We start from the raw sequence: 20551 nt of genomic DNA, 5'->3' as shown, positions 1-20551 counted from the left end.
ACATCAGTGGAGGTTCTTCTGGGTGCTGCAGTGTTTTTTCAAAATGGCTACTGTATGTATAGTTAGGCTGCTAGTGACATTAGAGTAGAGATGGCTAGTATAGTTTTTATGCAAATAGGCAAGTTGTAGGTCAACAACCCAGTGGAGAGCACCATGGTCTGCTGCGATGAGCTATGCAAACATAATAACTTACTAAAGAAAGGTGTGAGGTCACTCAATGACTGTGAGGGTGAGAATACTGAACTGCTGGAACGAATGAGGGTATTGAATGGAAATAAACGGGTAGGGCCAATAGACAAAAGTGCAAACAGAACCCACACCCCCTCCTTCATTTGCTCATTCACTCACTGAAGTTGATGCATAGATGTACAGAAGTTCACATTTCCTCACCCACAGATTCAATGAAGTTGTTTAATGTTATGAGGTCACTGAGTGTGCAAGGTCCTGAAGACGAGCTGAGAATGCCAGGCAGAAGAAGGACAACGATCAGGAAGTGGGCCAACATGATAGTTTAAGAAGTCTCGTTTCTGCAAGAGAAGAATATGAAACATGCGATCACAGGTCAATTCTGCCTTTACATTGTAACAGGATGTGTCAGATGGTTCTAAAAATGGAAAGGGTGGTGGTAGGCCTGTAGAGTTCTGGCACTTGAATGATTGAGATGCAGGCTTCAGGGGTTCGAGCACTGGAATGGGATGAGGTGCAAGCCTTGTGATCTTTGCACTACAAAGGGATGGAGTGCAGCCCTGGAGGATCTTGCAATGAAATGGTATGGGGTGCAGATCTGGCGCCGTATAGCAGAAAGTGCCCCGGGGGTGCAACATGCGCTTGTACCGTCTTTGGTCACCCTCGGGCACTTTGGTATTACAGAAGGGGCCGCAGACATTTGTCCGGCCCCTTCTGTAATACTGATTGCGCTGGCGCACTTAACGCGCAAGCGCTATATTCAGGGGGCATTCCCTCATTCACATGGGGGCGTGCCCCGTGCAAATGAGGGAATCCCTTTGCCTCTGCGCCATATTACAGATGCGGGCGCAGAGGCACAGAAACTCTCAGGAGGCGCACTGTCAGTGTGCCCCCTGAAATAAGCCCTTTGGAGTGGGAAACGCGGTCCTACATGCAGGCAGGGACAGTCACTGACTGCACCCACCTGCAAGGAAATCTCCAATCCCCTTTAAAAGTGCAGGCCAGTTGTCGCCTGCACTATGAAACACGGAGCAGCTTCAAAGCAACCGCTCCGTTTTTCACTCTTATGCGCTGCCCCCAGGGCAGTGCGAGTTCACAGCTGCCCTGAGAGCAGCACATCATCATAATATGGCACCTTTTCCTTCAATGCGCTGGGCGCACCTTTCAAAAGGTGCGCCTAGCGCAATGAAGGAAAAATCACTACATGTATAATGCGGCCCCTGGGACGCTTTCACTGGATTGGGATGAAGTGCAGGGTTGGGGGCCACTGAACTGGAGTAAAGTGAGATAAAGGTTCAGATCTCGGTGTCCTAGTGCAGTACAAGGGTAGGGTCGTGTCTGGAGATCGTAGCAGTGAGTATGATGGGGTGGAAGTCTAGGCAGGTTAGCACTGGAATAGCATGGTGTGATACACTAGGAACCCTAGCACTGCAACGGTGACCTTAGCAACAGAACAAGGCAGGGCTCATGGTCCTACTATTAGAAAGGGATGAGGTGCATATATGTGTGTCTTATTTCTGGAATAAGATGGGGAACATGTCTGGTGACCTAGCCAGGGGAGGCTGCTCCCTTTGGGCTGTGGAGCTGGGCCCCCCTAGCATTGGTAAAGTAATAATCACACTACACACTATGTACTATGATTATTGAATTGTTAGTTTGGATGCCACATAAAACAGGAAACCTTACCTTGCAGACACCCAACGCCAATGTCATATTGCCAGTGACTGCAGAGTGCACACAGTGCTGGCTGGCATCATAACGTTAGGTTCGGGCAGGCAGACACTTTCACTGACACATTCGCTAATGCGCATGAGCCAGCCATCGTGGCGGTCCAAGGGCCTGAGTCAGTACAGCCCTGGCCTGCCATTGTCTGGGGCCTTGATTTTCCGCCCCTAGATGACGCGCAGAGGGTTACTTTTTGTAGCAGCCCCGGCGACATGAGCATCAGCTCAGGGTGTGGCTGGATGTCAATTATTATTGCCTCCCCACACCACCCTTCTGGAGGGGGTGGGTCCGGTCTGTACGCATCACAGGACTCCACCCTATGACGCTGTGGGAAAGGGTTTGGTTAACTTACCCTCTCAACCTCACAGTGCTTAAAATGAGCCGGTACTCGCCGGTACTGAGTACCGGCACTTCTGAATTTTCTGGCCCTCAGTACCTGCACTTCTCATAAGCCAGGGAGAGTACCGGTACCCTAATAGATGACACTGCAGGCTCCGGTTATTTATCTCCTCTAGCACAGGGTAGATGCCGCTCTGCTTCTCAGGAGCTTGTAAGCGTGCCAAGCCTCTTGCACAGTCCCTGTTGGAGATTCCAGCAGCGCCTATGTGAATGGCCTGAGACTGCAGGGGTCTAAGAGGGCTTGCCTTGTGTCACGCTGTGATTAACAGTGCAAGGTCTAGACAGACCCTTCACTGTTGATCAGGTGCCTGATGACTATTCGGCTGAAAGTGCTTTAACCTCACCCCTGCCCCTCTCCATCAGATGTGTAAATGGGTTGAGATGGGCAGTCAGTCAGTAATCCAGTCTTATTTAGGATATTGATTGCACTGGCCATTCTAAAGTGAGTGCCAGCCCAACAAAATTCTCTGCCTTCGCAAAAGCTATTTTTTTTCCATCTTTTTGTTCAGGACAGGAGCTGCTTCTCTTTGTGGAAGGAAGGAGTAGGGATGCATGCAAAGAAGTGAGGTGGCAAGTTAAGTTAGGATTGCCACTTATTTTCAGATAAAAATACCAGATATTTGAGTTTTGAAATCATGAATCGTCTTAGAAATGGTATTTAAACACACATTTCTGTAAATTCATACATCTGGTGCATTTCTTAACTTTAATTTTCCAGACGGCAAGTTTAGGGGATGAGTACAGCATGGAGGGGAGCATTTTGGGGTGGGAGTCTGTTGCTGCAGCTTTTCGATACTTGACCGCTGGTGCTGAGTCAAGACATGAAAGAAAGAATTAACCATCGCTCCTGGGACCCCTTCCAGGCAATGGTCAATGAGGGCCGTTCGGGAGCATACCCTCTTTCCCCACAGCCACAAAGCGGCAAACATGTTACTTTACCAACTTGTCCAAGAAGACTCAGGAAGTGCCAAACGCTTGAGTAATGTTGGCGATTAACTTTTTGGTTCAGCGGTAGCAAAGACTACTATTCATCCCACTTCTCCGGCCATGGGATTTAGCAGAGGCTGCCCCTGAAGGGGGCCTTGAGGGCCGGCGCCATAACGGCCGCCAGAGCTCACAAGAAACGGATTTGGTTAGTGCTGGGTGGCGCCGCCGGGAAATGCAGCGCGGCGAAAAGCACCCGAGTCCCTCTCCTCCCCCTTCCCAAGAACAAAGGGGAGAGAGAAAGGGGGAGGAGGATATAAGGCGACACTCCCCCTGGGCAGCTCACCTTTACATCAGGGAGCTGGGGGAGCAGCGCCAAGGAACTTCGAGTCCCACCCACCCACACCTACAACAGCAGCATCGCAAAGCTGACCGGGACGAAAGGAACTAACGGTGCAATGATTGGCGATGGAGACACTCCGGGCGGTGTGTGGGAGTAAGGCCACTCACTTTGGGATGCCTCACGGCTGAGTGAAGTGGTGCCACTCACTTTGGGATGCCTCACGGCTGAGTGAAGTGGTGCTACTCACTTTGGGATGCCTCACGGCTGAGTGAAGTGGTGCCACTCACTTTGGGATGCCTCACGGCTGAGTGAAGTTGTGCCACTCACTTTGGGATGCCTCACGGCTGAGTGAAGTGGTCTAGCAAAGGGGGCAGCAAACGGAGACGGCACTCGCTGCCCAGCCCCTGCCGGACGGCAGGGCACAACAGAGTCTAACAAGGTAGCGAGCTGTGGCCTAACTCCGGGAAGAAGCTACCCCCATGTGAAGAGAGCGCAAATCCAACTAAAAGGGGCGGAAACAAAAGGTGTATTGGTTTGGTTAAGGAGACACACCAACAGAGGGGTGTGTAGAAGGAGGGCCACTCACTCTGGGATGCCTCACTGCTGTGTGAGTATGCCTGACAAAAAAATCGGGGTAACAAACGGAGACAGCACTCGCAGCCCAGCCCCTGCCAGATGGCAGGGCGCAGGAAAGACTAGCAAGGTAGCGAGTTGGAGCCTGGCTCTGGGGAAAGGCTACCCCCCACACGCAACAGGCATGGAAAACAACAAAGAACAATCTACGAGCTGTTAGGGTGATTTACGACCCTAGGAGATGCAAATGAGCAAAAGACAAACCAGTGACTTATGGCCAGCCGATGATTTATGGCTGATGATTTATGATGCCCATGCAGAATAATTTATGACAACAAAATGATGACAGATTTGTGACAGAATGATTTATGACATCCCAATGATTTATGACCATGATTTATGGCTACTGACTTATGATGAGCTGGCAGAGTGATTTATGACAACCAAATAATGATAAATAACGATGATTTATGGCTGATGATTTATGATGCCCAGGCAGAATGATTTATGACAACAAGTGATGACAGATTTGTTACAGAATGATTTCTGACATCCCGGTGATTTATGACCATGATTTAGGGCTACTGATTTATGATGATCAGGCTGAGTGATTTATGACAACAAAATATTGTCAGATTGCGGCAGAATGATTTATGATACCCGGTGATTTATGACCCATGATTTATGATGTCCAAATAACACTGAGTTACACCCAATTGTGATAATGTATGATAGTGATTTATGACCCCGGCCCGAGAAGGTGTCCAGGGAAGTTGTACAAATATGACATATGTAATGAGTAATAAACTGTGGCCAACAACCACCACAAAATACAATGACTGTTGGCTGTGTGTAGTAATTCAGATACACAAGTACGGTACGGGTCTTGGAATGGGCACAGTGCGGCTGTTATTAACAGTGCATCCCACATACTCAACCAAAGGTTGGGTGCAATCTTCCATCACATAAATAGGCCTGAAATTTTGAAGGTAAACATCACATGCTTGAACCTGCGATGAGGCGGGACTGCATCCACGCAGGTTACATTAATCGATTCTAGACAAAACCTGAAAATCTTAGGATCTCCTACCTAGGCATATAATTCACAGTTTTGTAGTCAAGGCTACACACGAGCAGGCTACAATTCATCCTTTGTGGACAGAATCTGAGAATATTAGGCTTTCCATCACATCACATGATGTGACCAGAAGTGCAATCTGAGGATGTCTTGAGGAACAGCTAGCCAAAACTACTTACATGTAGGTTACACTAACAATTTCTAGACAAATCCTGCAAATGTGAGATTCTTGCCTGGTGAAAGAGTACACAGTTGGCAAAAAAAACATGTGCACAGGTTGCATTTATCTTTTTCTAGAAAAAAACTCCTCCCTTTCATGCCCCTAGGTTCAAACTCAAGGAGTGAAGAAGAGCTACCCAAAACGACATACTTACAGTTACACTAATGTTTTCTAGTCCAATCGTGACAATTTTGGAGTAAAATCCTATCCCTAGCCCAGGCTTCAATGATGCACAGCTAATAAAAGGTTGAGGGTTGTATGCTGTGCGTGCAACACATCTGTTCATGTAAGTTACTTAATAATAACTTGTGTGTGTGCCTGTTTTTCTGTGAGAGAAAAGGGAGAGAATCAGGACAGTCGGTAGATTTTAGAGGGAATGTGTAGTGCGTGTGTGTGTGTGTGTTTGTGTACGCTTGAGAGTATATAGTATTGTGGCAAACAAATAACAGTGTGGCATTAAGAAGCAGCACTGATTAGAAAACGAGGAAATGTTCACATATCAACCTTTTTTGAGTTTCATTTTGTGTAATGAGTTAACCTGTTTCGTTTACATAAACACATTTCTCATGTGTTTTTCATAGTTGCTGCAACTGATATAGAAGTCATTATGTATCATCATATGTTGAACTAAGCCCCGCCCCTAGCCCCTAGCCCCGCCCACTCACCACGCCTCTAGCTCATATTAATGAGTACCTGCACTTAATTTTTCCCATTTGAAGCACTGCAACCTCAACAAGTTGTTGCAGCCAGCTACTCCAACATCTAGAACTTTCCGAAGTCCAGTTCCCTGCCACTACTGTCATCGACCAAAGCCACTGGCCTCATTTCCTATTCTGTCCAATGGAGCCGTGTCACGCTCACTACTGTAGCCAGTATGAGGTACCCTGCAGGCCCGTCATTCTGAGGCAACAGCTCCTAGCCAGCGAGGAGGGACAACAGATATTTTAAAGCGTAACTCTGTTTTCCCCTGACAATGTCCGACCAGTTTCTTTTCAAGTTATAGAATATTGACTTGAATTGGCACACTCTGATCAGGCCGGTGGCGTATTGTCCTGCTAACCCTTACAATCTCCATGGGCGTCCGCAGAAATTTTTCCAGGGGGGGGGCGAACCTGGCAAATGAAGGGGCGTGGCTAATGTTAATCAATAGGGGCGGGGCTAAAATGGCAGACAATCAGGATCGGGTAATGTTCAGGCCAACCTGAAAAAAACAAGCATTGGCATAGCCAATAGGTCTCGCCTTTGGGACCTTATGACTGACTCACTGACTGAAGAACTTATATAGCTCACTTTTGCCGAGGCGTCTTGGCGCTGCGTAAGTATGATGCCGGCAGTATAAGTATTTAGTTCTGCAGCAGGTCCCAAAGGCGAGACCAATTGGCTATGCCAATGCTTGTTGTTATATCTGGGCATGTTGAGAGGCTAGGGGACTGGGTCTCGATGTCGGGTTGGGAGCACAACAATGACCTACTCATACAACCGGAGTTAGGCTGGTTAGAAAGGTAAGGAGGGGTAGAGCCAGGCATGGTGGTGAGGGGAGAAACAGATGCATGCTAGGAGAGCGCTGTGAGGGAGTGAGGCGAAATGGGAAGAGGCACTGAAAGGTGGGTCGAGTAAAGACCGTAGTAAGGCAAACAGAAGGGTAGCGAGGGGTGAAGGGTAGACAAAGAAGTGAGGTGTAGAAGAAAAAGATTCAGGAGCAGAGACAGGTAAATCAAAGCTGGAGAGGGGAGAATAACGCAGTCGTAGAACGTGAGGGGGCCAGGTAGAGAGAGGGAGAGGTGTGTCATAGACAGGTAGAGACAGCTGAGGAAGAGGGAATAATAAAGACTGAGGTAGACAGGTGAGGTAGAGGGGTGCGTTGATATACAGGAAGTGCAGAGATGTGCCACAGATGATACTGAAGAGGAAAAGAAGTAGAGATATTGAGAAAGAAGTAAGGCACTAAAAGAAGTAAGGGGGTGAACAGAGGTAGAACGAGTGGAAGGGGAGAGAACACGTAGAAGATGAATGGCAGGGTAAAATGAGTGATCAGGCAGTGAGTGTGAGGAGTGGGATTCAGAGGCATATGTGGCAGTGAGCGTGATGTGCGGGGTACAGAGGGATATGTTGTGGCAGTGCGCACAAGGTGCGGGGTACAGAGGGATATGTTGTGGCAGTGCGCACAAGGTGCGGGGTACTGAGGGATATGTTGTGGCAGTTAGCGCAAGGTGCGGGGTACAGAGGGATATGTCGTGGCAGTTAGCGCGAGGTGTGGGGTACAGAGGGATATAAAGCAGTGAGCGGGGGAAGGGCCGGCTTTAGCGCTCGTGGCACCCAGTGCAACAATGCTTTTTGGCACCCCCAATGACCACCTCCACTACAGGTTCTTCATACCCATCCTTTCACAGCGCCCCTCAAGCCTCCGTAACCATTCAGTCTCAGGTGCATTTAATTCATTTTATAGCGCCGCTCCTATCAGTGTAAGGTGTCAGAACACTTTACATTACACAGATTACATAGAGACAATCAATCATAAGTGTGTAAATCAGTTCATAGGAAATGTTACATAAGAGAGAGGACAAGAAGGTGTAGGAGTCACAGGTCATCCGTACAGGTAGGCAGGATAGTTTAAGAGGGCTTGGTCAGGAGAATCAGAAAGCTAGAATTCAAAACCTAGCACCAGGGATGGGGGGTTCTCTTTATTAATAAGAATTGATTTCTACCCAAATTAACCCATTTTGCCACATTAGGATAATGAAAAGCTGGGGGGAAATCATAACGCCCTAGCCCAGTTTGCATGCATCTTTGATGTTACTTGCTCACTGTTCCACATTAGGATTTTAACTCATAAAGAGTTATCAACAATATGGTCTCTCTGACAAAAGTGTGACCCACTGACCTATTTACATTACATTATACGCACTTTGTGAGCTGCACGTTCTTTGCAGCAAGCATAGTAACCCTCTGCGCTACCTTAGGAAGAGTAGAAACTTCCATTACACAAAACTTGGATCTCTCCCTCTCTAAGAAGTGCATTAATCACTGCAGTCATTTAGACAGTTTTATTGGTGGCTGAAAATTTCTAGGAGTCCAGGAAAGAAGCAGGCGCTTTTAAAATCATCATATTAGCACCCCCTACACGAAGCCAGCACCCGGTGCGGTGGCACTGGTCGCACCGCCCTAGAGCCGGCCCTAAGTGCGGGGAGTGGGGTACAGGGGGATATGAGGCAGTGGGGAGTGGGGTGCAGGGGGATATGAGGCAGTGAAACACAGGGTCGGGACGTCCTGCCAGACATGATAGGGTGCATACTGGCAGATAGATATGTTATTGACATGAGTCTGTGTACGTTTTGGTGGGATCTGAAATCCGGGCTATGCTGCGACCTCAATTTTTGACTTGGGAGAATAATGCATCGACTCCCCCCAGAACTTCATTCAGAAGACCCCTTGATCTCAAGCTACAGAGTGTTAAAAGGAGGTCTTTGTGTCCAGACCTAACCACTCGTGCTTGTGGGGCGCAGCTCAAACTGGCCATTGTCATTCTGTTTGTGATAATCAGCCACAGACAGAATGACAAAGGACGGGAGGGGCTGCGAGGAGGAGTGGGAGGCGCCCCATCAGGGAGTTGAGGCCTCTGGCAGGGAACAGCTCTGCTCCCTGCAGGGCCCGGAATTACGGACAAGAGGCGTCTGTAAAAGCATGGGCGGCCGCAGGGGGGGCAAGGAGGAGCACTCCGGGGGAGGGGGGGGGGCTTGCCCCCCCCCCCCCTGCGGACGCCCATGACAATCTCTGTTTTCAACACGGGAGCCGAGGGTGGGCATTAAATTTGCTCATGGTCATTGCCTCCTATTGATGGTGCTAGCCCAAAAGCACCTGCTGCTGTTCGCGCTGGTGTCCCCTTTCCTTGTGGGAGAGTTAGATTTACCGCTTAACAGGAGGCATGCTGGTGGCACGGCGCAGCGCCGATGAATAATGCATCCTTGGAGGCGCTAGAGAGGTGCCGCAACCAATCAGGAGCTTCCTAACATTCATAGGGGTCATGCTGCTCCGAACCCTTGGCAGTTCTTGCATCACAAATGTTCTGCATCATGAATCAAGGTATGTTAACAATGCCCAGGAAAAGGCGACTAGAGTAGCAGTAGTAGTTGCTTGGTGTGTCAGACAGCGCAGGGTGTTGGTCGAATCGCTGCTTAGTGTCTGAGGCAGCGCAGGGTGTTTTTTCGGCTCGAACAATCCGACTGCCTTTTCTCTTTGCGTTGTCTGTATTTTAATAAGTGGCAATGGGTATTTCTTTAGCTGTCATCCCTCAAGTGGTTTTCAGGTGTGTGGGCAGGGCCGGTGCACATTGAACGTGCTGGCGACTCCTAATATGGGATGTTCTGCTGCTGGGGAAACAACCTTTACAACGCAATTTTTACAACGCAACATCCACTACAACGCATTCCATTACATCGCATGACACTACAACGCATTTTTAAAAACTACCTTTACAACGCATTCCATTACATCACATACTACCTTTACAACGCATACCATTACAACGCATAATATTACATTGCATTTAAGGTAAGTATTGGATAGTATAGGGGTAAAACCCCTACACTATCCAACACTTACCCTACTGTTGCACCCCTTGGAGTTAGAATAGTAATTTTTACCCCTACACTATCCAACACTTACCCTACTGTTGCACCCCCTGGAGTTAGACTAGTAATTTTTACCCCTACACTATCCAACACTTACCCTACTGTTGCACCCCCTGGAGTTAGAATAGTAATTTTTACCCCTATACTATCCAACAGTTACCCTACTGTTGCACCCCCTGGAGTTAGAATAGTAATTTTTACCCCTATACTATCCAACACTTACCTTAAATGCAATGTAATATTATGCGTTGTAATGGTATGCGTTGTAAAGGTAGTATGCGATGTAATGGAATGCGTTGTAGTGGATGTTGCATTGTAAAAATTGCATTGTAAGTGCATGTGTTGTAAAAGTATGCGTTGTAACGTCATACATCCTGCTACTGCCATGCCTGTGTTATTAACGGTGGTTGAACTAAGATCTTGAAAATGTACTAGTGCCTCGAAGTAGAACTTGCACTGCACTTGCCGCTGTTAGGACGCATGCCAGAGTTGCTGTGCGAGTGTGCGGTAAAACCCTGCACTTTTTAATTGTTACGCTGCATTTACGTGTAATGTGGTCATGTGTCTTTTTGTTTACTTGTTCAAATTTGCATCTCAAAAAAACAGCTATACATGTCTGTATAACTGATGGAAGGATAGAATACAGAAAACAGGTGCCTTGATGATGTGGTATTAAGGGTACCAACAGGTAGAAAGCGAGGGAGAGATTTAAAGCAGAGATGGGCCAGACTGGGAATGCAAACCGGCCCTGGCTATTAAGTCTGACCGGCCGTGGTGTAGTGGGGGAAGAGGGCAGTGCAGGTAGGAAACACTGCTGCTGCTTATGGTACAGGGGGCTGATATTGCAGCACTACTTCCAAACCAGCCCCCAGTAACAAAATGGCCCTCCCCCTTCTGACCCACCATGAAAATGCGACTGTCCACTGCCCCCGCAGGGGGCCATTCCAGAGGGCGACCCTTTAGTGCCGTTTGGCACCAGCTCACCCCTTTCTAGTGGTTGGGCTCCTGTAGGAGTCCACTCGCCAGGGCGCCATAGGGGCGTCACATCCAGTGCGCCGAGGTGGGGGGAGGGTATATATGCCTCCCCGCCCCTCCTGGCTGTCTCTGTTGCACCAGCCACGCCGTCTCCCACCCCACCTCTTACCCGACGGACAGGCTGGTGGACAAGGTACTCAGAATCTTTTAATGTTTTCTTTTGTGTTGCAGGCAGAGTTACAGGGCGATCTGGAAGCAGACGGGTACAGTAAGGGTACCTCAGCGGCAGACGGGTACAGTAAGGCTACCTCTGCGTGGCACAGTAGGGGTGCCAGAGCCAAAGACCAGGAGCCTCAGGGCAGGTTCTTGGAAAACCGCGACGGCGCCCCGTTAGTCCTCCTGACCAACCGGGGGTTTGCCCTGCTACGCTCCGCCCCGAAAAGGGCGTGAGTAATAAGAGACCAACGTGTCACGTGATCCGGAAGAGGATCACCAAAAGGTGTAGCACTGTCTGGGTGTCCCACAGTGCTGGGTCATCAGGCGGGCGGGGGCAGCATAGGTTGGTACAGCTGCCCTTGGATCGCCCGTAAGATAACCCACCATATTGCATACTTTTATGTGGAATAAACCTGCAGCAATATTCTCCCAGAACAAAAGGTATCTTGTGTATTTATTTATTTTTGCATGCTTAGACTGTGGGTGGGGGAAGTTGCCGAAAATGGCACAATGACGGGTGCCTGGTCCGGCCCACCGTGAAAATGCCCGGTGCCTGCTACGGCCAGTCTGGCCCTTAGCAGGGACTAGGAGAATCAAAGGGAACATTCGAGAGGCTGAGAGAATCAAAGGAAACATTTGAGAGGCTGTCTCTCTAGCTCAGGCTGCAGCATTGTTGCTAGTATGTCATGCATTGATTTGAAAAGAGCTTCCTGCTCGGCTGTTCCCACACAGATAAGTTTCATAATTAGTGAGTTTCGGGACTGTGGAAAATACACGTTAGTATTTATTACTGTCCATTAGGGCATTTCACTGTCAGTCACACCTGCCATTCAAGAGTAATGACTGTGGTTTGAACACCGGGATCTGCTTACTAAAACCAAAATGTATTATTGTTGCTTTTGCATGTATTTTTGCGTGTATTTCCTGATTTTGGTGGAATTTTGTCTCTAAATCCAATCGAGAAAAGCACGCCTTACCTGCCTGAAGACAATAGGTTGATAGCGGTGACAGGAAGTGAACCTTTTAACAACGAATGGCAGGATCCTTCCTGAGACAATATGTCACGACACGCAGAGTGGGGGTCCCTTGAAGTGTTGGGGGCAAAGGGGGGCAGGCACCGCATGGACCGCAAGGGTCTGCGTTACACTCCTGTCCCTGCAACTTCTCTGCTTACCAGTAGTGCTTTAAAAAAGGCTGCGCAGGCAGTGCGCTCCAAGGTGTCAAGGGCCTCTTGGCGCGGGGCAGGTTTTGCGTTCCCTTAGCAGACAAGGCTCCTTGTTTACTCCCATGGGACATGGCTTACTCGGTGGGCTACATTAGCAGCGACAACAGGCTCCAGGGCCTGGCTGTGGGCCCCCAACTAGGGGGCATATCATCAAGGGCATTATCGCTGCTTTAGCGGCACTTTTTGCCGCTAAAGCTGCGATAATCTTAACGCCTGCATGGACACGTTAGTGCATTTTTCCATGCATTTTCACCCTTTCCCTGAACGCCCAGCTGTGCATCTCTAATGAGATGCAAAGTGGACGTTCCTCCCCCAAATAACAGGAGAAATGTCGCTAATCGACATTTCTCCTATTATCAAACCTCCCGCTAACTGGCATGGTGATAAGAAAAGTAGCGCTAACCGCGCTTATCGCTACTTTTCTTACGCCTGCTTTTAATCTGACTTAACCATTATATCCAATGGAAGGTGGATATAATGGTTAAGTTTGCCCTCCCCTATCACCGTTTCGTCAATTTTTGTACGATTATCTCTGGATTTCCAGCGATAATCGCACAATATGTAGCTATCGCTGGTATTTCTATCGCTTTTGAGATAAGCGTCGCTGATAGCGCGCTATTTCAGCGATAGCCGCCGATAATTATCCTAGCGCTAAGTGCGCTTATCGATAACTATTGCCGGTTGTTGGTGATATGCCCCTAGGGGGCATATTATCAAGCACGGCGTTAAAATTATCGACGTTTTAGAGGCAGAAAACTGCCACTAAAGCGACGATAATGAGCTTTATAATATGCTGCAGAGAATTCCAATAGAAGCCCATGTTGACACCAGAACATGGGCTTCTATGGGAAGGGCTTATTATCAAGCCCATTATCGCCGCTTTAGCAGCAGTTTTCTGCCGTTAAAGCGGCAATAATTTTAACGCCGGTTCTTGATAATATGCCCCCCAGTTCTTAGCTGGCCCTGTATACTTCCCTCTCACAAGTCAGAATCAGAGGTTAATAAAATAACAAGGTACACTAACCTCACAGTGGTTTTTCTTGAAGATTTTCAGCTTTAGCAACCAGATGCAGTGCAAAGTCAACCCTATGTGCAGGTAAGATGATTAAAAACCATGCTTGTTGCACTATACAATTTGCACACTACAGTAACTGTTGAACAATCTTAATTCTGACAGATGGAGCAATTTTTAGTGTTTAAATATTTCAAGTCTGCACCTTCACAATTGCTTTATAAATCTTCTTGCATTCTCAAATTAGCATTAAAATGCACTCTTTGCCCCCTCTTTTTAAAAAATGTTCCTGTAGTGAGAACCCATCCAAACTCCCCTTATGACGGTCGGGATCGCTCGTAGCACAACACTTTCCTCCAACTTTTATGCTCACCACTTTCAAAAGTCACCAGCCGCCACTGCGTGGAATCAGTGGAATGACATAGAGGGCGAAGATTTACTACCTTTTAACGCAATGCATCGTAGCAACCAATTATTCCGCGGGGCATTGAGCAAAGGAGAAAACACAGAACAGAGCCATATCTGTTAAGATTAGCCTCCTGCTGTCTTCCTCTGCATTGACGCTCTTGAGGCAGCCTTATGTAACGTAAGCCTTGCAAAGGTGAGGGTGCACTGTCTCGCGTAGGATTACTATTGGGAGCATGGCTTTAAGTGGAGTGGGTCCTGCCGGTGCTGAGCAACGGCAGTTTATTAAAGGGGGCCTCGAAACGGGTCTCTATCGGCTTCTGTTTTGTGCCCTGGCACAGGCGGTCCATTTTTTTCCGGACTGCAGTGACAGCAGGCACATCGATGTGCGCTGCTCACACTGCTCCCATCTCACTAGTGGAGAAGTTATGGCATGACGTCAGGCGCGCATCACCCATTGGACTCAAAGGGCTTCAGCCCCCCCCCCCCCACCCGTCGTGTGTGGCAGCCCGGGATGAGACAGCTTCCCGGGCACCCACACAGCCGCACCCGAGCACTTCACAGGCCTTTAAAAGACCATTTGCATGTTAATGAGGCCATGCTGTTGTTTCACCCCTTCTAAGAGCCCCTGCAGCTCCACTCTGCCTATTGCTTAAAGATTCAGCCCCCCCCCCCAAACAGCTCCACTCTGCCTATTGCTTAAAGATTCAGCCCACCCCCTGAAATTGTTTCTTAGACCCCCCCCCCCCCCCCCCCCCCACGAACTTTGGCTCTAATTGCGCCTCTGCATGACGTCATGCTAGGTGAAGGTTGTAGGGGAAGGGAAATCCTTAAGAGTCATTTTCTCTCTGGATTTCCCTTCTCTTTTTGAAACTCAGGAGCAGTAACATCGTTGTGGTGGAAGCTTTTTCAATATCATGTACAAGCCATAGTTGCTGCTTATTTATCTTATGCAACAAACAACTATCAACAAAGCCAATAGTCCTGACTTGTTGCAGGTATGATGTTACTTGTTGTATCATATATCTGAATGCAATGACAGAAACAGCAAAATACAAGTCGGGCGGCACACTATGCTAAGCGGTTGTATGATTTTACAACGCATTCCGTTGCAACGCATGCCTTTACCACGCATGCGTTACAACGAGAATGTCATTAGTACGCATAACCTTTACCTCGAAAATGTCTTTACCACTCATGCTTTTACAACGTTTTTTGTTGTTAAACCATGCATGTTAATTGCATTTTCTTGCTAAAGGTTATCTCCGATCCTTTCCCCTTCTCCAAATACCGCTCCGATTCCCACCCACAAACCCTTTTTTCAAATACCCCTCCCTTTAACCCTAATATTTTATTCCTTCTCTACACAACCCCCTCATCCCTTTTTTAAAAAAAAACCTGATATCCCCCTTACCTCTCCAAGTTCTTCCGATGTCATGTCGCACGTCGTAAAGAGGAACCGAAAGTGTCTTTCCGGTTCCTCTAACAACGTGGATTGCCTCCACATCGCAACTTCAACTGGTGAGTTTTTTTTGGGGGGGGGGGAACACCCCAACCCCCTTTTTTTCTCCCGCTTATTTTTTTTGGGTGGGGAGACCCCACCAAGCCCCCTTACCTTTACCACACATGCTTTTACTACGTATCTTGTAGTAAAGGTATGCGTGGTAAAGGCTATCGTGGTAACCACGCATGTGTTGTAATGCATGCGTGGCTACTGTTCTGCGTGGAAACGGCCGCGTTGTAGTGCCCGTTTCCCATGCTAAGCACAGATTTTTAGCTTGCGGGTTTTTATGCCACACACTTAATTACATTGGCCACGCCCCTTTGAGAGACCCCCCCCCAGTTTTTTCATCCCACTTAAAGCCCTGATTGGGAGCATTCTCTTCTAGTACAAATTCCCAGGTCTACATAAACACAGCAGGCTCCTATCAGGACGCGTGCAATGCGTGTTGTTTTTCTTTTATTTAATTAAACACTTTCTCTTTGTTTGTGCACGCTTCTAGGCCGCGTTAGTTTTTGATTCAAAGTTCGGTCTGGCTATCTTAGCAGATCTGGCTTTGCATTAAAGAGTATGGCTGTTTGTACTGCAATGCCCCAGTTACACGCCCATGAGGCAAAACGCTGCGAATCTGCGTAAAGCACTTTTTGAGCTGAATAAAGAGCAACTTTTCAGCGCAAAATTCCCTTTGCTGCTCTGCATCACCTTGGGGGGGGGGGGGGGGCGTACGTCTTACTAAATGTGGGCCAGGGTGCCTTAGCTGTATCCAGGCTCTATCTGCTATATTCAGCATTCGTTCTGGGATAGAATTGGAATCTTATTGAATATCCAGGCTGTACCAGTGTTGTAGCCGCTATGAATTGGCCCAGAGTACTGGAACAAGACTGCCAGCAAAAGTACTCTCCTGGGAGTAGTTGGGTTGCGGGTACGCTGCCATGCATCAGTTCTCTCAAAGTACTGGCGGGTCCCTTACTACACCAGCAGCTTACCTGGTGCTGGGGGCGCGTGCAGTCCGTCTGATCTCTCCTGCCCGCGGACCTCTGCCTCCTCTCTAAATAGTTCTGTGGGGAGAGGGAGGGGCAGGGGAGGGGCGTTTGGTGTATTTTACCTCATCAGTTAGTTTTTTTAACACACGTATGCCATTCTTTTACACAATGTCCACTCCTTCAGAAACTCCAAACAGAAAACCGCTGCTTATAAGGCCACGCGTGGCTTGCAATATCTGGCAAGGCTTCCTGGACAGTGTTCTACGAGGACGTGGGTGAGGGTGTGCACATCGCACTCCAAATACTCCACGTTGCTCCATAATAGTTGAAGAATGAGCACATTTATGGCACACATTGTAACCTTAACTCGCCACGCGCACCACCTACGTCCACTGAGCCTTCTCTTGGTTACACTCAAAGCTACGGGTACCTGGCGGGGGCAAAACTCATCTGTTGATTGCCATAGCTTGAACGCCGCATCCCTCTCTCTTCCTCTGGGCTGCAGACAGTGCTTTAAATGGGCCGGTACTGAGCACCAGCACTTCTTTATTTTGAGAGGGAGAGTGCCTGCACTTCTCAAGTGTGACCTAATACTTTCAATTGCAGAGTATCGGCATTTCTCAGAAACAAGCAGGTTTTCTGGTACTTGGTGCCTGCACTTCTATTCTCCCATTTCAAGCAGGGTAAATAATGCCAGTGGCATTCATTGGAATGCCTTTTCATTTTTTGCAGCGATTATACCTAAACTAAGGCGTCTGAGCAGTTGAGTTGGTATCTTCAGACCTTTTGATCCGGTGCACAGGTAGGCAAGGCGTTCTTCCAAGTGTCAAAGCATTTCCAGGGGTGACTGAGCCCTTCAGCCTTCGTTAACTGGGGTCCCTGCGTCGGGACAGAAGTTAAACAAGCATTGGCATAGCCAATAGGTCTCGCCTTTGGGACCTTATGTGTTTATAAACCAAAAAAGAGGGGGGGACCAAGGAGCTAATTAAGGTCCAGTGTCCACGCTCCTTATACTACTATTGTAATCAACAGGAGGACAAAGTTCCTATGTCAGGGTGCAAAAAGTCACCCATGCATCAGGGTGCAAAAAGTCACCCGTGTAATAAAACGAGAAGGAGAGAGGAAAAGAGACGAAAAAAAGGAAAGAAGAGATCCTAGGTATGGAAGACCCAAATGTGAGAGGGAAAATGATTCTACATCCTCTGCTGCCCTCACACACCCCAAGGGGTGTCATGCTTCATCATCGGGCGTTTGCTCCTCGTAGGGCCGGCGCTGCAATTCCCTACGGGTCCCCCGAAGGGTCACTTTATCGGAGATCTTTTGGAGGATAGCCGGTTGCATTCTTACACCGATCTACCTCGACTGACATACCAGCGCTGAAGGCTCCCTGCACACGGACCTTACCACTTTATCCGAGCACCATCCAGGAGCGGCCTCCAATTAGCAGCTGTAACCACAATGAGGGTATACAGGTTTCTGCCCCGCCCTGGCTGAGATAAGAGGGTCAATTAATTAATTTTTATTTCTATATTCAAACCTTTCACGTGCACTTCACCTTTTCATCATGTTGGTCCTGAAGAAGCGCTAACGACCTACGGGCGATAGAGGCGCGAAACATGTTGGCCTTGTATATTGACAACTTGGCAAATAGGCCTTTTGTGGGTCAATAACTTTTTTTAGCAGTTTTGTGGACTGCCAAGGGTATACTAACTAATTATATCGCTGCATGTTTACCCTTGATTACATTTCACCTATACTTTTACACTGCACGTATTTTCATTACCCTCTCCATGACCCACTCCCCACACACCCTCATGCACCATCCGGCTATCCTCCAAAAGATCTCCGATAAAGTGACCCTTCGGGGGACCCGTAGGGAATTGCAGCGCCGGCCCTACGAGGAGCAAACGCCCGATGATGAAGCATGACACCCCTTGGGGTGTGTGAGGGCAGCAGAGGATGTAGAATCATTTTCCCTCTCACATTTGGGTCTTCCATACCTAGGATCTCTTCTTTCCTTTTTTTCGTCTCTTTTCCTCTCTCCTTCTCGTTTTATTACACGGGTGACTTTTTGCACCCTGATGCATGGGTGACTTTTTGCACCCTGACATAGGAACTTTGTCCTCCTGTTGATTACCTTATGTGTTTAGCCAGAACTTTTGGCTATGTTGTAGAGCATTGTGGCTGCTGTGCATCATGTTGAAAAGTTATAATAAAAAGTGTTAAGCATTTTTGTTACCTTTATACAAACCAAAGACAACATTATATACAACTGAACAACCGGATTAAAAAAAGATTTTAACATCAAAAATGTCTTCTAGTTTTTTTGTACTTGCACTACAAGTTCTTAAACGTTTGGAAGAATTGCTTAGTCTTGTCACATCAGTTAGGCACTCAAAATAGCCGCTGAAGCTCAACGGTTATAGATGGGGTGTCCAAAAGAGGTCCAAGCAGGCGCGATCAACGCCAGATTTTCCGCATAACCACATAAGATAAATTTACATACACTGGATCTTAGTGGAACTCAATGCCATAGTAAGTGGTAGGCCTGAAAATCTGTCAATGATGGAGCGCACTCCTAGACTATGTTGAATACCCCTTGGTAAGTCAAAGTGTGTTTGCATTGGACACAGTCTTTTCCGTCTCACAGTTCTGAGCTTCTCACCCTGAACAAGGGGCAGTATTGGCTCTCTGTGGGATTTAGCTGACAACTTTCTACCAAATGTTAGAGGTAAATTGAAGTTTTCCCTCCAGCCATTTGGTATCCGTATGATGGGAGGTTCTGTATGCCACACCTGCTCACCAAAGTCCATCTCCACTTTGTGGAGTGACTTAGATTGTCTCTCTTTGTTAAGGTACTACATAATTAGTTTTTTTTTGCATTTGATTGTCTGAAACTGCGAGTATCTGAAGTCCATGGATCTGACTTTTGGTAACTCAGTACCATGGACTCTGACCCGGCAGGAGGAGTTGGCGATCAGAGCATGATGAGTCTGTGCTATGCTCTGCACAAGAGAAGAGAAACTTTACTTCAAAATTCTCCTGGTGTTAACGAGTGCATGACGGGACACGTTTCTTTTTGCATTGATCGATAGCTTTCTTTTAAAGGCACCTGCCACTAGCCCTCGCTATGGGCACAACAAGCACACACAAGAGTACACGCACACACAGATTCTTTGCGTGCTTTATATGATTGATTGCCAACGCCATTTTGGTGCATTCAAGTCTTAGCGTCCAAAGTTGTCAAGCATGTAATGGTGGACCAATCATGGGAGGTTGAGGTTCTGCAGTTAAAGGGAGTCTGCTCTCAGGAAACCCCTCTTGGGTACGAGTCCAGGTTTGCTTACTCCATATTTCAGGACTTCCTGGGAGATGGCACGTGTTCCGTCCTTAATATTATGACCTTGCTGCTAGTCACTTTAACTCGTTTCTGGGAACCAGAGTTTATTTTTCATCACCAGACTGACTCTGCCGTAGAGTGACAGAGAAAGGCAGAAAAAGGAGAAAGGAACAGAAATGTAGCAAACCAGTGTCAGGATCAGGATCAAAACCACTTTATTCGATTAGTTAAAATCATAAAAGTGTACAATACATTTTACACAGATAAAGAGGAAAAACAATCCATCATATACATATTAAAAAAATAAATACGTTTCCCCGGTGATTCCCAGTATAAAAACTAATTGATCTCTTCCAAAGCAGTCAATCTTGATTTCCTTGATCTAATACAGGCAACTAAAAAGCTAGCCACACAAAACGTAGTTGTTGGTGATTCCATTAATTGCAAAAATAATAATGCTGGTTTTACCTGGACAAAAGCCTCCTTTCTTAAAATAGGCCGGATAAACCTTTTCCTGGCCTCTAGGTACAATGGACAGAAAAATAAGAAATGCATCACATCTTGGGCAGAAAAGTTGTCACATCTGCAAGGAACCCCATCTTCAGATCTAAACCAACCCTGCGGAACACTTAAAACCTGATGTATTTGGTTAAAACGAAACTTTGTCAAAAGCCACCTATGATAATTATTCGTAACCATAGATAAATATGGGTGCATGACCGTGGATAAAGTAAGCAAGAGGTGAGCCCTTACTGAAGTTTTACCGAGCTCTTGAGATTCTCGCTCAACCTCGCAGTGCTTAATAAAGTACGTCTTAA

At 47.5% G+C, this 20551-nt stretch overlaps 2 protein-coding genes across 2 annotated transcripts in view; one reads left to right on the top strand and one right to left on the bottom strand.

Moving 5' to 3' along the window:
* Positions 1-16463, bottom strand: part of LOC146856299 (resistin-like) — a 92882-nt gene extending 76419 nt beyond the window's left edge. Inside the window, exons 1-2 of the mRNA XM_085650719.1 lie at positions 16397-16463; positions 391-527 (exon numbers count right to left, since the gene is read on the bottom strand). Of these exons, the coding sequence (XP_085506845.1) occupies positions 391-505 (115 nt within the window). The 5' untranslated portion in view covers positions 506-527; positions 16397-16463. The remainder of the gene's footprint in view (positions 1-390; positions 528-16396) is intronic.
* Positions 1-20551, top strand: part of LOC146856298 (galectin-1-like) — a 311489-nt gene that overhangs the window by 114578 nt on the left and 176360 nt on the right. The gene's annotated exons all lie outside the window — the stretch shown is intronic.

Source organism: Triturus cristatus, chromosome 4_1 (genome assembly GCF_964204655.1).
Source record: "Triturus cristatus chromosome 4_1, aTriCri1.1, whole genome shotgun sequence".
NCBI lineage: Eukaryota > Metazoa > Chordata > Amphibia > Caudata > Salamandridae > Triturus > Triturus cristatus.
This window is presented reverse-complemented; position numbering and strand designations above follow the sequence as displayed.